Below are 18356 nucleotides of genomic sequence, written 5' to 3' on the forward strand. Positions count from 1 at the left end.
CTGTCTCACAACAATAGCTGCTCTCTGACCTTGCCAAGCCACATCTCACCTTGTCTTTATTCTAGTTTTTATTAGGTGATTAATGACAGTCTATGAAGCCATTTACAAACACCCAGTATTGTTGTGTTGAGGAACAGCAACACCTGACAGGTGACGTCATTCTGGTTGTTGTCCACGTGTTACAGTAATGTTTTATTTTTCAAAACAATATTGCAAGTAAATCATGTTTTATTTTTGGGGGGGGATGTTTACTTGTTAGGTCGATGTACAGTAAGTTGTCTACTTCAGTCAGTTGAGTTCAGAGAAAGGAATCGGCTGTTGATCACAGTGAGGAAATAACAAGGAGAGATACATTATGTATCTCAGCGACTAAAATGAGATTGATAGAAATGTCCTATGATCGCACCATGTTTAATACTGTAGGGTGGGTTAGGTACGCAGAGGCCCGCTGGGTTAGGTACGCAGAGGCCCGCTGGGTTAGGTACGCAGAGGCCCGCTGGGTTAGGTACGCAGAGGCCCCAGGTCGTTTCTAGGGTTTAATACCAAGACATCCAACACTGTGGAAGTCAGCTTGACCTGGTCATCTGTCCAGCACAGCCCACAGGTTGTTTCTAGGGTTTATCACCAAGACATCAACACTGTGGAAGTCAGCTTGACCTGGTCATCTGTCCAGCACAGCCCACAGGTCGTTTCTAGGGTTTATCACCAAGACATCAACACTGTGGAAGTCAGCTTGACCTGGTCATCTGTCCAGCACAGCCCACAGGTCGTTTCTAGGGTTTTGTACCACACAGACCACAGGTCGTTTCTAGGGTTTTGTATCGCACAGCCCACTCCACACAGGTCGTTTCTAGGGTTTTGTATCGCACAGCCCACTCCACACAGGTCATTTCTAGGGTTTTGTACCACACAGCCCACTCCACACAAGTCGTTTCTAGGGTTTTGTAGGGATGTAACCCACTAGCCCTGACAGAAGGGTCCTCAGATACTAATTTCCTCTGTTCTCCTCTCTGTTCTGTAGGGATGTAACCCACTAGCCCTGACAGAAGGGTCCTCTGTTCTGTAGGGATGTAACCCACTAGCCCTGACAGAAGGGTCCTCAGATACTAATGTCCCCTGTTCTCCTGTCTGTTCTGTAGGGATGTAACCTACTAGCCCTGACAGAAGGGTCCTCAGATACTAATGTCCTCTGTTCTCCTGTCTGTTCTGTAGGGATGTAACCCACTAGCCCTGACAGAAGGATCCTCAGATACTAATGTCCTCTGTTCTCCTCTCTGTTCTGTAGGGATGTAACCCCCACTAGCCCTGACAGAAGGGTCCTCTGTTCTGTAGGGATGTAACCCACTAGCCCTGACAGAAGGGTCCTCAGATACTAATGTCCTCTGTTCTCCTCTCTGTTCTGTAGGGATGTAACCCACTAGCCCTGACAGAAGGGTCCTCAGATACTAATGTCCTCTGTTCTCCTCTCTGTTCTGTAGGGATGTAACCCACTAGCCCTGACAGAAGGGTCCTCAGATACTAATGTCCTCTGTTCTCCTGTCTGTTCTGTAGGGATGTAACCTACTAGCCCTGACAGAAGGGTCCTCAGATACTAATGTCCTCTGTTCTCCTGTCTGTTCTGTAGGGATGTAACCCACTAGCCCTGACAGAAGGGTCCTCAGATACTAATGTCCTCTGTTCTCCTGTCTTTTCTGTAGGGATGTAACCCACTAGCCCTGACAGAAGGGTCCTCAGATACTAATGTCCTCTGTTCTCCTGTCTGTTCTGTAGGGATGTAACCCACTAGCCCTGACAGAAGGGTCCTCTGATACTAATGTCCTCTGTTCTCCTGTCTGTTCTGTAGGGATGTAACCCACTAGCCCTGACAGAAGGGTCCTCTGTTCTGTAGGGATGTAACCCACTAGCCCTGACAGAAGGGTCCTCTGTTCTGTAGGGATGTAACCCACTAGCCCTGACAGAAGGGTCCTCTGTTCTGTAGGGATGTAACCCACTAGCCCTGACAGAAGGGTCCTCTGTTCTGTAGGGATGTAACCCACTAGCCCTGACAGAAGGGTCCTCTGTTCTGTAGGGATGTAACCCACTAGTTCTGACAGAAGGGTCCTCTGTTCTCCTCTCTGTTCTGTAGGGATGTAACCCACTAGCCCTGACAAAAGGGTCCTCTGTTCTCCTGTCTGTTCTGTAGGGATGTAACCCACTAGCCCTGACAGAAGGGTCCTCAGATACTAATGTCCTCTGTTCTCCTGTCTGTTCTGTAGGGATGTAACCTACTAGCCCTGACAGAAGGGTCCTCAGATACTAATGTCCTCTGTTCTCCTCTCTTTTCTGTAGGGATGTAACCCACTAGCCCTGACGGGCCGCTCCAAGCTGCAGAATGAGAGAGCCAGTCTCAACCAACAGATCATTAGACAGATGAGGATGAGAGCTGGGGCAGAGAACTTACTAAGGTACGTACACACACACACACACACACACACACACAGTCTAACACACACACACACACACACACACTCACACACACACACAGTCTAACACACAGTCTAACACACACACACACAGTCTAACACACAGTCTAACACACAGTCTAACACACACACACACACAGTCTAACACACACACACACACACAGTCTAACACACAGTCTAACACACAGTCTAACACACACACACACAGTCTAACACACACAGTCTAACACACAGTCTAACACACACACACACACACACACACACACACACACACACACACACACACACACACACACAGTCTAACACACAGCCTCATACACACACACACAGTCTCACACACACAGCCTCTCACACGTACACTAACAGGAAGACACACACTGCAGGCCCTGTATGGTAAGTCCGTGTCCCAGCCTCCATTAGAGAAGAGCCCTGTATGGTAGGACAGTGTCCCAGCCTCCATTAGAGAAGAGCCCTGTATGGTAAGGACAGTGTCCCAGCCTCCATTAAAGAAGAGCCCTGTATGGTAAGGACAGTGTCCCAGCCTCCATTAAAGAAGAGCCCTGTATGGTAAGGACAGTGTCCCAGCCTCCATTAGAGAAGAGCCCTGTATGGTAAGTCAGTGTCCCAGCCTCCATTAGAGAAGAGCCCTGTATGGTAAGGACAGTGTCCCAGCCTCCATTAGAGAAGAGCCCTGTATGGTAAGTCAGTGTCCCAGCCTCCATTAGAGAAGAGCCCTGTATGGTAAGGACAGTGTCCCAGCCTCCATTAAAGAATAGCCCTGTATGGTAAGGACAGTGTCCCAGCCTCCATTAAAGAAGAGCCCTGTATGGTAAGGACAGTGTCCCAGCCTCCATTAGAGAAGAGCCCTGTATGGTAAGTCAGTGTCCCAGCCTCCATTAGAGAAGAGCCCTGTATGGTAAGGACAGTGTCCCAGCCTCCATTAGAGAAGAGCCCTGTATGGTAAGTCAGTGTCCCAGCCTCCATTAGAGAAGAGCCCTGTATGGTAAGGACAGTGTCCCAGCCTCCATTAGAGAAGAGCCCTGTATGGTAAGGACAGTGTCCCAGCCTCCATTAGAGAAGAGCCCTGTATGGTAAGGACAGTGTCCCAGCCTCCATTAGAGAAGAGCCCTGTATGGTAAGGACAGTGTCCCATTAGAGAAGAGCCCTGTATGGTAAGTCCGTGTCCCAGCCTCCAACCCATCCATGCAGACGTCTCCGGATGTTGTGAACAACTAATCAAGTTATTACAGTAGTAACCTTAGTCCGTTCAGCAGGGCCTGAATATGTAGAGGATAGGGACACGTTGTTGTTGTCGAAGGGTTTCAGTCCTCTCTGTCTGTCAGCCCTCTGTCACCCCTCTGTCACCCCTCTGTCACCCCTCTGTCACCCCTCTGTCACCACAGTCTCAACTGTTGGAAGCTCCTTGAGATCAAACAGCGACTGAAAGGCCAAACATTCCTCGTAGCTCAGAGACACCCGGGAGGAATGTTTTCTAGCCGACATTACTCAACACCTCCGAACAGAGTGTCGCCAGTCAGCCAGTCAGCCAGTCAGCCAGTCAGCCAGTCAGCCAGTCAGCCAGCCAGTCAGTCAGCCAGCCAGCCAGCCAGCCAGCCAGTCAGCCAGTCAGCCAGCCAGTCAGCCAGTCAGCCAGTCAGTCAGCCAGCCAGTCAGCCAGCCAGTCAGTCAGCCAGTCAGTCAGCCAGTCAGTCAGCCAGTCAGTCAGCCAGTCAGTCAGCCAGTCAGCCAGTCAGTCAGCCAGTCAGCCAGCCAGTCAGTCAGCCAGCCAGCCAGCCAGTCAGTCAGCCAGCCAGTCAGCCAGTCAGCCAGTCAGTCAGCCAGCCAGTCAGCCAGCCAGTCAGCCAGCCAGTCAGTCAGCCAGTCAGTCAGTCAGTCAGCCAGTCAGTCAGCCAGTCAGTCAGCCAGTCAGCCAGTCAGCCAGCCAGTCAGTCAGCCAGCCAGTCAGTCAGCCAGCCAGTCAGCCAGCCAGCCAGTCAGCCAGTCAGCCAGCCAGTCAGCCAGCCAGTCAGCCAGCCAGTCAGCCAGTCAGCCAGTCAGCCAGTCAGCCAGTCAGTCAGTCAGTCAGCCAGTCAGTCAGTCAGTCAGCTAGTCATTCAGTCACATGTATTTTTATAAAGCCCTTCTTACATCAGCTGATATCTCAAAGTGCTGTACAGAAACCCAGCCTAAAACCCCAAACGGCAAGCAATGCAGTTGAACTGCACTGTGAACTGGGGACCCACCGTGAACTGGGGACCCACCGTGAACTGGGGACCCACCGTGAACTGGGGACCCACCGTGAACTGGGGACCCACCGTGAACTGGGGACCCACTGTGAACTGGTGTTTAATAAACCTGGGGACCCACTGTGAACTGGTGTTTTAATAAACCTGGAGTCCCACCGTGAACTGGTGTTTTAATAAACCTGGAGTCCCACCGTGAACTGGGGACCCACTGTGAACTGGGGACCCACCGTGAACTGGCATTTTATGAACTGGGGACCCACTGTGAACTGGCGTTTTAATAAACCTAGAGACCCATCTTGACGGTATTTTTCTCCGGTTCTTGTCTGACTCAGATTCTGGGCCTGGAGCCCCCTGTCATCTTCATTAGTGGTCCGTATGCCTCAGGAAATAAGATTTGTAAACTCCAAGGTTGCCAATAAAGTTATGTATTTGATTTGTGTTGAGGTGAGGCTGTTATTCTGTGTTTTCCCAGAATGCCTCTCTCTCTGTGTGTATGGTCCAGGTTAGTAAACACAGATAATGATACCTAGATAATCAGTTGCCCCGGTGACCTGGCCTGTTTAGTGTGTTGTCCGTTGCCATGGTGCAAGGCGGACAAAGGCGGACAAAGGCTCCGTGCCACAGTGTGACAAATCTCTTTGACGTCAACAGCAGCTTTGTTACCCTCCCTCTCCCCCCCTCCTACTCTCCTCTCCTCACTGTGTCCTCTCCTCACTGTGTCCTCTCCTCACTGTGTCCTCTCCTCACTGTGTCCTCTCCTCACTGTGTCCTCTCCTCACTGTGTCCTCTCCTCACTGTCCCCTCCTCACTGTGTCTCCTCCTCTCCCCTCCTCACTGTGTCTCCTCCTCTCCTCACTCCTCCTCCTCTCCTCTCCCCTCCTCACTGTGTCCTCTCCTCACTGTCCCCTCCTCACTGTGTCTCCTCCTCTCCCCTCCTCACTGTGTCTCCTCCTCTCCTCACTCCTCCTCCTCTCCTCTCTCCTCTTCCTCTCCTCACTGTGTCTCCTCTCTCCTCGTCCTCTCTCCTCCTCCTCTCCCCTCCTCCTCTCCCCTCCTCACTGTGTCTCCTCCTCCTCTCCTCTCCCCTCCTCCTCTCCCCTCCTCACTGTGTCTCCTCCTCCTCTCCTCTCCCTCCTCCTCTCCCCTCCTTACTGTGTCTCCTCCTCTCCCCTCCTCACTGTGTCTCCTCCTCTCCTCCTCCTCCTCTCCCCTCCTCACTGTGTCTCCTCCTCTCCTCTCCCCTCCTCACTGTCTCCTCTCTCCTCCTCCTCTCCCCTCCTCACTGTGTCTCCTCCTCTCCCCTCCTCAATGTCTCCTCCTCTCCCCTCCTCCTCTCCCCTCCTCACTGTGTCTCCTCCTCCTCTCCTCTCCCCTCCTCCTCTCCCCTCCTCACTGTGTCTCCTCCTCCTCTCCTCTCCCCTCCTCCTCTCCCCTCCTTACTGTGTCTCCTCCTCTCCCCTCCTCACTGTGTCTCCTCCTCTCCTCCTCCTCCTCTCCCCTCCTCACTGTGTCTCCTCCTCTCCTCTCCCCTCCTCCTCTCCCCTCCTCACTGTCTCCTCTCCCCTCCTCACTGTGTCTCCTCCTCTCCCCTCCTCACTGTCTCCTCCTCTCCCCTCCTCCTCTCCCCTCCTCACTGTCTCCTCCTCCCCTCCTCACTGTGTCTCCTCCTCCCCTCCTCACTGTGTCTCCTCCTCTCCCCTCCTCACTGTGTCTCCTCCTCCTCCTCTCCCCTCCTCACTGTGTCTCCTCCTCCCCTCCTCACTGTGTCTCCTCCTCTCCCCTCCTCCTCTCTCCTCCTCCTCTCCCCTCCTCACTGTGTCTCCTCCTCCTCTCCCCTCCTCCTCTCCCCTCCTCACTGTCTCCTCCTCTCCTCCTCCTCCTTTCCCCTCCTCACTGTGTCTCCTCCTCCTCTCCCCTCCTCCTCTCCCCTCCTCCTCTAACCCTCCTCACTGTCTCCTCCTCCTCCTCTCCCCTCCTCACTGTGTCTCCTCCTCCTCCTCTCCCCTCCTCCTCTCCTCCTCCTCTCCCCTCCTCCTCTCCTCTCCCCTCCTCACTGTGTCTCCTCCTCTCCCCTCCTCACTGTGTCTCCTCCTCTCCTCCTCCTCTCCCCTCCTCCTCTCCCCTCCTCACTGTGTCTCCTCCTCTCCCCTTGTGGTTTGGCTGAGGCCTGTGGCAGCTAGGAGGAGCTGATATGAACAGGCTGTAATATGATTCCAGTAGAGGTCATGATGGCTGCAGCTGGGGTATGGAGCGTTGGGAGTATGGGCTAGGAGAGGCTTGGCCACAGGAATGCTCTCATACAGCACCATATATCAAATTCAACCTAATTCAAAATACGTTCTGGAGTACATGGAGTACACTGTCCAGTATATGGATCAGCCTGACAGTCTGCTGAACAGTCTATAGGCTAGTCCTTACTGAGGTACCTGGATCAGCCTGACAGTCTGCTGAACAGTCTATAGGCTAGTCCTTACTGAGGTTCCTTGGATCAGCCTGACAGTCAGTCTATAGGCTAGTCCTCACTGAGGTACCTTGGATCAATCAGCCTGACAGTCTTCTGAACAGTCTAGTCTATAGGCTAGTCCTTACTGAGGTACCTGGATCAGCCTGAGTCTGCTGAACAGTCTATAGGCTAGTCCTTACTGAGGTACCTTGGATCAGCCTGACAGTCTGCTGAATAGTCTATAGGCTAGTCCTTACTGAGGTACCTTGGATCAGCCTGACAGTCTATAGGCTAGTCCTTACTGAGGTACCTTGGATCAGCCTGACAGTCTTCTGAATGCTCTAGTCTCCCTCCCCTCCCAATGAAAGATGTTAGATTATTTAGTATTTTTTGCTGTATTTAAATCAGGCCGTTGTCACGCTTGTGGACCGTGGTGTGGACCGTGGTGTGCTAGGGGAAATGACTGTCAGACAGGCTCTTTCTAGCTACAGTAACAGAACCAGCCGGCCGGCAGGTTGGAGGAAGCTGAGTAACAACATGGCCGCTCTGCTCTAACGCCACCAGGAGAACGGGTGTTACCTACTGTAGTTTGGGACAGAGAAGGCTAGGTGTGCTCTGTAAGTGGGTGGTCAGCCTGTCGCTCACCCCTTCCTCCTGTCTCTGTCACCCCCTGCCCCGGGTTAGTGGAGGGGGTTAGAGGTCAAACTACTTACTGATTTCTACACACAGGAATTGTCTGTTCAGCCCTGTGGGCCTGAAGACCTGCAGATCTGACCCCGGGGTTACGTTGAGATTCATTAACAGAGAGGGAACTGGGGAAGGTCAAATGAAGAGATTGTGCATTAATGTCCTTTGTTTTAGTATAGAAGTGAATCACATGTATGGAAACAAGTATTCAGCATTCTGGAGAAAGAAAGCATGAATGACTAGGTATCTAGTAGTGGGGGGATTGGTAGGTATCTAGTGGTGGGGGGGATTGGTAGGTGGTGGGGGGGATTGGTAGGTGGTTGGGGGATTGGTAGGTGATGGGAGGATTGGTAGGTATCTAGTGGTGGGGGGATTGGTAGGTATCTAGTGGTGGGGGGGATTGGTAGGTATCTAGTGGTGGGGGGATTGGTAGGTATCTAGTGGTGGGGGGATTGGTAGGTATCTAGTGGTGGGGGGATTGGTAGGTATCTAGTGGTGGGGGGATTGGTAGGTATCTAGTGGTGGGGGGATTGGTAGGTATCTAGTGGTGGGGGGATTGGTAGGTATCTAGTGGTGGGGGGATTGGTAGGTATCTAGTGGTGGGGGGATTGGTAGGTATCTAGTGGTGGGGAGGATTGGTAGGTATCTAGTGGTGGGGGGGATTGGTAGGTATCTAGTGGTGGGGGGGATTGGTAGGTATCTAGTGGTGGGGAGGATTGGTAGGTATCTAGTGGTGGGGGGGATTGGTAGGTATCTAGTAGTGGGGGGGATTGGCAGGTATCTAGTGGTGGGGAGGATTGGTAGGTATCTAGTGGTGGGCGGGGGGATTGGTAGGTATCTAGTAGTGGGGGGGGGATTGGTAGGTATCTAGCGGTGGGGGGGGATTGGTAGGTATCTAGTGGTGGGGGGGGGGATTGGTAGGTATCTAGTGGTGGTGGTGGGGGGATTGGTAGGTATCTAGTGGTGCGGGGGATTGGTAGGTATCTAGTGGTGCGGGGGATTGGTAGGTATCTAGTGGTGCGGGGGATTGGCAGGTATCTAGTGGTGGGGGGGATTGGTAGGTATCTAGTGGTGGGGGGGGGGGTTGGTAGGTATCTAGTGGTGGGGGGGGATTGGTAGGTATCTAGTGGTGGTGGTGGGGGGATTGGTAGGTATCTAGTGGTGGGGGGATTGGTAGGTATCTGACCTGGGGTACTGAGATGAACCCTGACCTGATCTAAGGTACTAAGATGACATGAGGCTGTACTGGAGCATCCTGTCAGCTTCAGAGAACCCTGCATTCCTCCCAGTATTTACAGGCTAACTACTAGCCCTCCTTGGCCCAGTCCACAGTGGGTAAGGACTTGGGGACCAGTCTCTCTCTCTCTGTCTGAACCCTGACCTGATCTAAGGTACTGAGATGAACCCTGACCTGATCTAAGGTACTGAGATGAACCCTGACCTGATCTCAGGTACTGAGATTAACCCTGACCTGATCTCAGGTACTGAGATGACATGAGGCTGTACTGGAGCAGCCTGTCAGCTTCAGAGAACCCTGCATTCCTCCCAGTATTTACAGGCTAACTGCTAGCCCTCCTTGGCCCAGTCCACAGTGGGTAATGACTTGGGGCCAGAAGATTAACTCAGCGGTGTGTGTGTGTTCGTCTGCCAACACTGCAGCAGGTAAAACCAATGAGTAGGTGCAGAGAGACTGTGTATTGAAGTTTCAGGTACTTGTATGTTTTCTTGGCTGGTTAAGATGCATTATTCCAACATGTATGCCTAAGGATTTAGGTGGTCCTCTGGAGATCAGGTGGTAGAGCATGGTGCTTGTAATACCAGGATAGTGGGTTTGATTCCAGGGACCACACATATGTAAAAAAAAACAAAATGGATGCACGCATTACTGTAATTTACGTTGGATAAAAGTGCCTGCTAAATGGCGTAAATTATTCTATTATATTTATTTTGTAGGGGACTTTGAACTTTCAAAACATTAAGCAGGTCTGAAGAGATGATGTTCCACCTGTCTTTTCTACCTGGCTGGAATGCAAACAGCATTCCTGACTCCTGGGGAGTGGCAGGGGGAGAGAGGCAGGTGGACTACAAAGGTGACCTGTATTTACTCCTCTGTCCTCCCCAAAACCCTCACCTGGCCTCTCCCTCTCTCTCTGTCCTCCCCTATACCCTCACCTGGCCTCTCCCTCTCTCTCTGTCCTCCCCTATACCCTTACCTGGCCTCTCTCGCTCTCTGTCCTCCCCAAAACCCTCACCTGGCCTCTCCCTCTCTCTCTGCCCTCCCCTATACCCTCACTTGGCCTCTCCCTCTCTCTCTGTCCTCCCCCATTCCCTCACCTGGCCTCTCTCTGTCCTCCCCTATTCCCTCACCTGGCCTCTCCCTCTCTCTCTGTCCTCCCCTATTCCCTCACCTGGCCTCTCCCTCTCACTCTGTCCTCCCCTAAACCCTCACCTGGCCTCTCTCTGTCTCTCTGTCCTCCCCTATACCCTCACCTGGCCTCTCCCTCTCTCTCTGTCCTCCCCTATACCCTCATCTGGCCTCTCTCTGTCCTCCCCTACACCCTCACTCTCTCTCCCTGTCCTCCCCTATACCCTCACCTGGCCTCTCCCTCTCTCTCTGTCCTCCCCTATACCCTCACCTGGCCTATCTCTGTCCTCCCCTATACCCTCACCTGGTCTCTCTCTCTCTCTGTCTCTGTCTCTCTGTCTCTCTGTCTCTCTGTCCTCCCCTATACCCTCACCTGGCCTGTCTCTCTGTCCTCCCCTATACCCTCACCTGGCCTCTCTCTCTGTCCTCCCCTATACCCTCAAATGGCCTCTCTCTCTGTCCTCCCCTATACCCTCACATGGCCTCTCTCTCTGTCCTCCCCTATACCCTCACCTGGCCTCTCTCTCTGTCCTCCCCTATACCCTCACCTGGCCTCTCTCTCTGTCCTCCCCTATACCCTCACCTGGCCTCTCTCTGTCCTCCCCTATACCCTTACCTGGCCTCTCTCTGTCCTCCCCTACACCCTCACTCTCTCTCCCTGTCCTCCCCTATACCCTCACCTGGCCTCTCCCTCTCTCTCTGTCCTCCCCTATACCCTCACCTGGCCTCTCTCTGTCCTCCCCTATACCCGTACCTGGCCTCTCTCTGTCCTCCCCTATACCCTCACCTGGTCTCTCTCTCTCTGTCTCTGTCTCTGTCTCTCTGTCCTCCCCTATTCCCTCACCTGGCCTCTCCCTCTCACTCTGTCCTCCCCTAAACCCTCACCTGGCCTCTCTCTGTCTCTCTGTCCTCCCCTATACCCTCACCTGGCCTCTCCCTCTCTCTCTGTCCTCCCCTATACCCTCATCTGGCCTCTCTCTGTCCTCCCCTACACCCTCACTCTCTCTCCCTGTCCTCCCCTATACCCTCACCTGGCCTCTCCCTCTCTCTCTGTCCTCCCCTATACCCTCACCTGGCCTATCTCTGTCCTCCCCTATACCCTCACCTGGTCTCTCTCTCTCTCTGTCTCTGTCTCTGTCTCTCTGTCTCTCTGTCCTCCCCTATACCCTCACCTGGCCTGTCTCTCTGTCCTCCCCTATACCCTCACCTGGCCTCTCTCTCTGTCCTCCCCTATACCCTCAAATGGCCTCTCTCTCTGTCCTCCCCTATACCCTCACATGGCCTCTCTCTCTGTCCTCCCCTATACCCTCACCTGGCCTCTCTCTCTGTCCTCCCCTATACCCTCACCTGGCCTCTCTCTCTGTCCTCCCCTATACCCTCACCTGGCCTCTCTCTGTCCTCCCCTATACCCTTACCTGGCCTCTCTCTGTCCTCCCCTACACCCTCACTCTCTCTCCCTGTCCTCCCCTATACCCTCACCTGGCCTCTCCCTCTCTCTCTGTCCTCCCCTATACCCTCACCTGGCCTCTCTCTGTCCTCCCCTATACCCGTACCTGGCCTCTCTCTGTCCTCCCCTATACCCTCACCTGGTCTCTGTCTCTCTGTCTCTCTGTCCTCCCCTATACCCTCACCTGGCCTCTCTCTCTGTCCTCCCCTATACCCTCACATGGCCTCTCTCTGTCCTCCCCTATACCCTCACCTGGCCTCTCTCTCTGTCCTCCCCTATACCCTCACCTGGCCTCTCTCTCTGTCCTCCCCTATACCCTCACCTGGCCTCTCTCTCTGTCCTCCCCTATACCCTCACCTGACATCTCTCTCTGTCCTCCCCTATGCCCTCACCTGGCCTCTCTCTGTCCTCCCATATACCCTCACCTGGCCTCTCTGGGCTCTCTGGCCTCTCTGGCCTCTCTCACCTGTCTCTCTCTCTTTCTTTCTTCGCCCGTCTGTTGTCAGGTTTCAGTAGTTCTACGTTCCTCCTCTCTCCTAGCAGCAGGTAAAGAAGTGTACCGACCAGACCGACTGGTTTGTCCAGGTTTATTTATGTGGAGTCACTCCCTGATAATAATCCACTGGTCTCTACTGTCTCTCTCCTGTCTCTCTACCGTGTTTACCATCTCCACTGTCTGTCTACTGCTCTTACTGTCTCTCTACTGCTCTTACTGTCTCTCTACTGCTCTTACCGTCTCTCTACTGCTCTTACCGTCTCTCTACTGCTCTTACCGTCTCTCTACTGCTCTTACCGTCTCTCTACTGTTCTTACCGTCTCTCTACTGCTCTTACCGTCTCTCTACTGCTCTTACTGTCTCTCTACTGTTTCTCTACTGCTCTTACCGTCTCTCTACTGCTCTTACCGTCTCTCTACTGCTCTTACCGTCTCTCTACTGCTCTTACCGTCTCTCTACTGTCTGTCTTTCTGTTCTTACTGTCTCTCTACTGTTCTTACTGTCTCTCTACTGCTCTTACTGTCTTTCTGTTCTTACTGTCTTTCTGTTCTTACTGTCTCTCTACTGTTCTTACTGTCTCTCTACTGTCTCTCTACTGCTCTTACTGTCTCTACTGTTCTTACTGTCTCTCTACTGTTCTTACCGTCTCTCTACTGCTCTTACTGTCTCTACTGTTCTTACTGTCTATCTACTGTTCTTACTCTCTTTCTGTTCTTACTGTCTATCTACTGTTCTTACTGTCTCTCTACTGTTCTTACTGTATCTCTACTGTCTCTACTGTTCTTACTGTCTCTCTACTGTCTCTCTACTGCTCTTACTGTCTCTCTACTGTTCTTACTGTCTCTCTACTGTTCTTACTGTCTCTCTACTGCTCTTACTCTCTCTACTGTTCTTACTGTCTCTCCACTGTCTCTCTACTGCTCTTACTGTCTCTCTACTGTTCTTACTGTCTCTCTACTGTTCTTACTGTCTCTCTGTTCTTACTGTCTCTCTACTGTTCTTACTGTCTCTCCTGTCTCTACTGTTTCCCTACTGTGTGAACTGACTTTCCGGAGTCGGGGTCTGTCATTATGGATGCGTCCATAATGGCTCCCTATTCCATATATAGTGCACTACTATTGGCTTGAGCCCTATGGGCCCTGGTGTAAAGTAGTGCACTATATAGTGAATAGGGTACCATTTGAACCCCACTGTATCTAGTCTGACCTCAGGGGTCCTTCACTTCCTCTCTGTTAGAGGTCCTTCTCAAAAACCCTGGAAATACATGGAATTTATGCCAAAATATAAAAGGTGCAGATTCAGGAGAATGGCTGTAGCTCCACCACACCACTCATTAGGGTCTAAGTGTTTCCATGTATTGGTGTGTGACTGTATATGAACTGTGGTGATGAGATGAATCCTCTCCCCTGACCCATCTAGGCCAATATCAGAGCCAGGTCAGGAAACCTCATCTAGCCGTGTCCCAAATGGAACACTGGCCCTGGTCAAAAGTAGTGCACTATAGAGAGAATAGAGTGCCATCTGACATTTGGGACTATGTCTCAACTGAGCAGTTCCCATGGACCTCGCCTTGTCTCCAGTCAGTCCTCTGTCTCCAGTCAGTCAGTCAGTCCTCTGTCTCCAGTCAGTCCTCTGTCTCCAGTCAGTCAGTCAGTCCTCTGTCTCCAGTCAGTCAGTCCTCTGTCTCCTTCATGGGTCAGGCCCCACTAGCCCATTACTCTCTGGTCCCAGAGGGCATCAGTCTTCCTGTCCCACCCATTCTGGGTGTATCTTAGTGCCCCACTGCCTGGGTAGGGATCCATCAAGTCTGGGCCTCATCTGTATTGTTGGCCCACAACAACACAGAGCTTCAGAGAGACCACGTGGCCCCCGTGTGCTCTGTGACCCACGAGGCCCCCGTGTGCTCTGTGACCCACGAGGCCCCCGTGTGCTCTGTGACCCACGGGGCCCCCGTGTGCTCTGTGACCCACGAGGCCCCCGTGTGCTCTGTGACCCACGAGGCCCCCGTGTGCTCTGTGACCCACGGGGCCCCCGTGTGCTCTGTGACCCACGGGGCCCCCGTGTGCTCTGTGACCTAAAGATCTGACAGCCATAATTGTAGGTCTGTCCTTCCCTCCTTCCGTACGTAAACCAAGATATATGTAAAAAGTCAAGGTGGGGGCAGTCTTCACAGCTTCTTGTAAGAGTCCCCCGGGAGATAAGTGGCAGGGGTGGTACAGCCCCCCCCCCGGGAGATAGTGGCAGGGGTGGTACAGCCCCCCGGGAGATAGTGGCAGGGGTGGTACAGTCCCCCGGGAGATAGTGTCAGGAGGTGGTACAGTCCCCCGGGAGATAGTGTCAGGGGTGGTACAGCCCCCCGGGAGATAGTGGCAGGGGTGGTACAGTCCCCCGGGAGATAGTGGCAGGGGTGGTACAGTCCCCCGGGAGATAGTGGCAGGGGTGGTACAGCCCCCCCGGAGATAGTGGCAGGGGTGGTACAGCCCCCCCGGGAGATAGTGGCAGGGGTGGTACAGCCCCCCCGGGAGATAGTGGCAGGGGTGGTACAGCCCCCCCGGGAGATAGTGGCAGGGGTGGTACAGCCCCCCCCCCCCCCGGGAGATAGTGGCAGGGGTGTAAACAACCTATAATAATTTACCTCAGTCTGACAGCTCAGTCCTGTCTGACAGCTCAGTCCTGTCTGTCAGCTCAGTCCTGTCTGACAGCTCAGTCCTGTCTGACAGCTCAGTCCTGTCTGACAGCTCAGTCCTGTCTGTCAGCTTAGTCCTGTCTGACAGCTCAGTCCTGTCTGTCAGCTCAGTCCTGTCTGTCAGCTCAGTCCTGTCTGACAGCTCAGTCCTGTCTGACAGCTCAGTCCTGTCTGACAGCTCAGTCCTGTCTGACAGCTCAGTCTTGTCTGACAGCTCAGTCCTGTCTGACAGCTCAGTCCTGTCTGTCAAAGTTTGTATTTTAAATGCTTAAAAAATAAATTCTCGTATTCTCCCACAACCCTTTTCTTCAGTTCTGTATTGTGAACGCTAACATGCCTTTCCTTTTCTCTTCCCGTCTCCAGGGCGACCTCCAACAACAAAGTGTGTGATATGGTCGTTCTGGAGCTGAGCTATATAAACTCTAACCTGCAGCTGCTCATGGAACAACTGGAGGGGCTCAACAGCTCCGTGGAGGTCTACCAGAACATCCAGTGAGTAAACGGCGTCTCTTTAAAACGGCGTCCCTTTAAAATGGTGTCCCTTTAAAATGGTGTCCCTTTAAAATTGTGTCCCTTTAAACGGCGCCCCTTTAAACAGATCCCCTTTAAACAGATCCCCTTTAAACAGATCCCCTTTAAACAGATCCCCTTTAAACAGATCCCCTTTAAACAGATCCCCTTTAAACAGCGCCCCTTTAAACAGCGCCCCTTTAAACAGATCCCCTCTAAACAGATCCCCTTTAAACAGCGCCCCTTTAAACAGCGCCCCTTTAAACAGATCCCCTTTAAACAGCGGCCCTTTAAACAGATCCCCTTTAAACAGCGCCCCTTTAAACAGCGCCCCTTTAAACAGCGCCCCTTTAAACAGATCCCCTCTAAACAGATCCCCTCTAAACAGATCCCCTTTAAACAGCGCCCCTTTAAACAGATCCCCTTTAAACAGATCCCCTTTAAACGGCGCCCCTTTAAACAGCGCCCCTTTAAACAGCGCCCCTTTAAACAGATCCCCTTTAAACAGCGCCCCTTTAAACAGATCCCCTTTAAACAGCGCCCCTTTAAACAGCGCCCCTTTAAACAGCGCCCCTTTAAACAGCGCCCCTTTAAACAGATCCCCTTTAAACAGATCCCCTTTATAACGACGCCCCTTTAAACAGCGCCCCTTTGTGTGTGGAGGAGCGGGGAGACATGGGAGAACTTGAGAGGGTTGAGCACAAGGCGGACTGCAGGGTTCTGGATTAGTTGCAGGGGTTTGATGGCACATAAATAAAACACTGTGAACCTAAACACACTACAGTCAACTGGGCCTTTAAATAAAACACTGAACCTAAACACACTACAGTCAACTGGGCCTTTAAATAAAACACTATGAACCTAAACACACTACAGTCAACTGGGCCTTTTAAATAAAACACTGTGAACCTAAACACACTACAGTCAACTGGGCCTTTAAATAAAACACTGTGAACCTAAACACACTACAGTCAACTGGGCCTTTAAATAAAACACTGTGAATCTAAACACACTACAGTCAACTGGGCCTTTAAATAAAACACTGAACCTAAATACACTACAGTCAACTGGGCCTTTAAATAAAACACTGTGAAACTAAGTAAACACAAAATGCGCACATTGCTGTGGAATGCGGAGGGCTTTGATTAGTCTGACGGGCACCACAGCAGCTCAGAGGCTTCACATCAAAAACAAAGAGCTGGTGAGAGAGAGAGCAACAGAGCGAGGAAAAGAAACCGGCCTGTCTGGTTGAGAACAGAAAACCAAAGATTATGGATGAGGAACCAGTGAGCTCCCAAGATTTACACCCACTCATATGTCTGATGAGGAAGTTAGCGTCCTCGGTCAGCAGCTCACAGTTGTGAGACGTTTTTGTGTGTCTCACCATCTAGATGGGTACAGCTGGCCTACACCGTCTAGATGGGTACAGCTGGCCTACACCGTCTAGATGGGTACAGCTGGCCTACACCGTCTAGATGGGTACAGCTGGCCTACACCGTCTAGATGGCTACAGCTGGCCTACACCGTCTAGATGGCTACAGCTGGCCTACACCGTCTAGATGGCTACAGCTGGCCTACACCGTCTAGATGGCTACAGCTGGCCTACACCGTCTAGATGGGTACAGCTGGCCTACACCGTCTAGATGGGTACAGCTGGCCTACACCGTCTAGATGGGTACAGCTGGCCTACACCGTCTAGATGGGTACAGCTGGCCTACACCGTCTAGATGGGTACAGCTGGCCTACACCGTCTAGATGGGAACTTAGTTGGTGCTTCCTGCTTTAGTTTTTGCTTGTAAGCAGGAATCAGGAGGACAGAATTGTGGTCAGATTTGCCAAATGGAGGGTGAGGGTGAGCTTTGTACGTATCTCTCTCTGTGTGTAGGAAAGGTGGTCTAGAGTTGGGGGTTTTCCCCTCTGGTTGCACATTTAACATGCTGGTAGAAATTGGGTCAAATGGATTTCAGTTTCCCTGCATTGACGTCCCCGGCCACTAGGGGCGCAGCCTCTGTATGAGCTTTTTCCTGTTTGCTTATTGCCTTATTCAGCTCATTGAGTGCGGTTTATGGTAGTAAATGGAAAGCTATGAAAAAAAATATATACTGTATAAATACCTCTAAGTAAATAGTGTAGTCTACAGCTTATCATGAGATACTCTACCTCAGGTGAGCAAAACCTCGAGATTTCCTTTAATATTAGATATCGTGCACCAGCTGTTCTTTACAAATAGACACAGATCGCCACCCCTTGTCTTAGCCGATGTGACGAAAACCCCACCAGCTTGATGTTATCCCCGTTGTCGTTCAGGCACGACTCGGTGAAACATAAAATATTACCGTTTTTAATGATCGTATCTAAATTTGTCATCCAGTGATTGTACGTTGGCTAATAGAACCGATGGTAGAGGCAGATGACCCACGCATATAAAACATAAAAATGCTGCCCCCTGGTTTGCTTAATATAAGGAATGTTGAAATCCTTTTCGCTTTTGATACTTTTAAAACCAAAATACCTTTTTAGACTTTTTTTTACTCAAGTAGTATTTTACTGGGTGACTTTCACTTTTACTCAAGTATGACAGTTGGGTCCTTTTATTCCACCGCTGGAAAACACCCTACACCTCCATCTGTATGCAGACACACACTCCCCATTAAGACACCATGTTCTCCATGACAACCAGAAACAAACAGAACATCACTCCTCATTAAGACACCATGTTCTCCATGACGACCAGAAACAAACAGAACATCACTCCTCATTAAGACACCATGTTCTCCATGACGACCAGAAACAAACAGAACATCACTCCTCATTAAGACACCATGTTCTCCATGACAACCAGAAACAAACAGAACATCACTCCTCATTAAGACACCATGTTCTCCATGACAACCAGAAACAAACAGAACATTACTCCTCATTAAGACACCATGTTCTCCATGACAACCAGAAACAAACAGAACATCACTCCTCATTAAGACACCATGTTCTCCTGGAGACCGGCCCAAGCACGT

At 51.7% G+C, this 18356-nt stretch overlaps 1 protein-coding gene across 2 annotated transcripts in view; it reads left to right on the forward strand.

Moving 5' to 3' along the window:
* LOC118944442 (rhophilin-2-like) overlaps positions 1-18356 on the forward strand; it is a 62388-nt gene that overhangs the window by 15504 nt on the left and 28528 nt on the right. For both annotated transcript variants that reach the window (XM_036963780.1, XM_036963779.1), the window contains exons 2-3: positions 2329-2444; positions 15196-15324. In XM_036963780.1, the coding sequence (XP_036819675.1) occupies positions 2329-2444; positions 15196-15324 (245 nt within the window). The remainder of the gene's footprint in view (positions 1-2328; positions 2445-15195; positions 15325-18356) is intronic.

Source organism: Oncorhynchus mykiss, chromosome 26 (assembly GCF_013265735.2).
Source record: "Oncorhynchus mykiss isolate Arlee chromosome 26, USDA_OmykA_1.1, whole genome shotgun sequence".
Taxonomy (NCBI): Eukaryota; Metazoa; Chordata; class Actinopteri; order Salmoniformes; family Salmonidae; genus Oncorhynchus; species Oncorhynchus mykiss.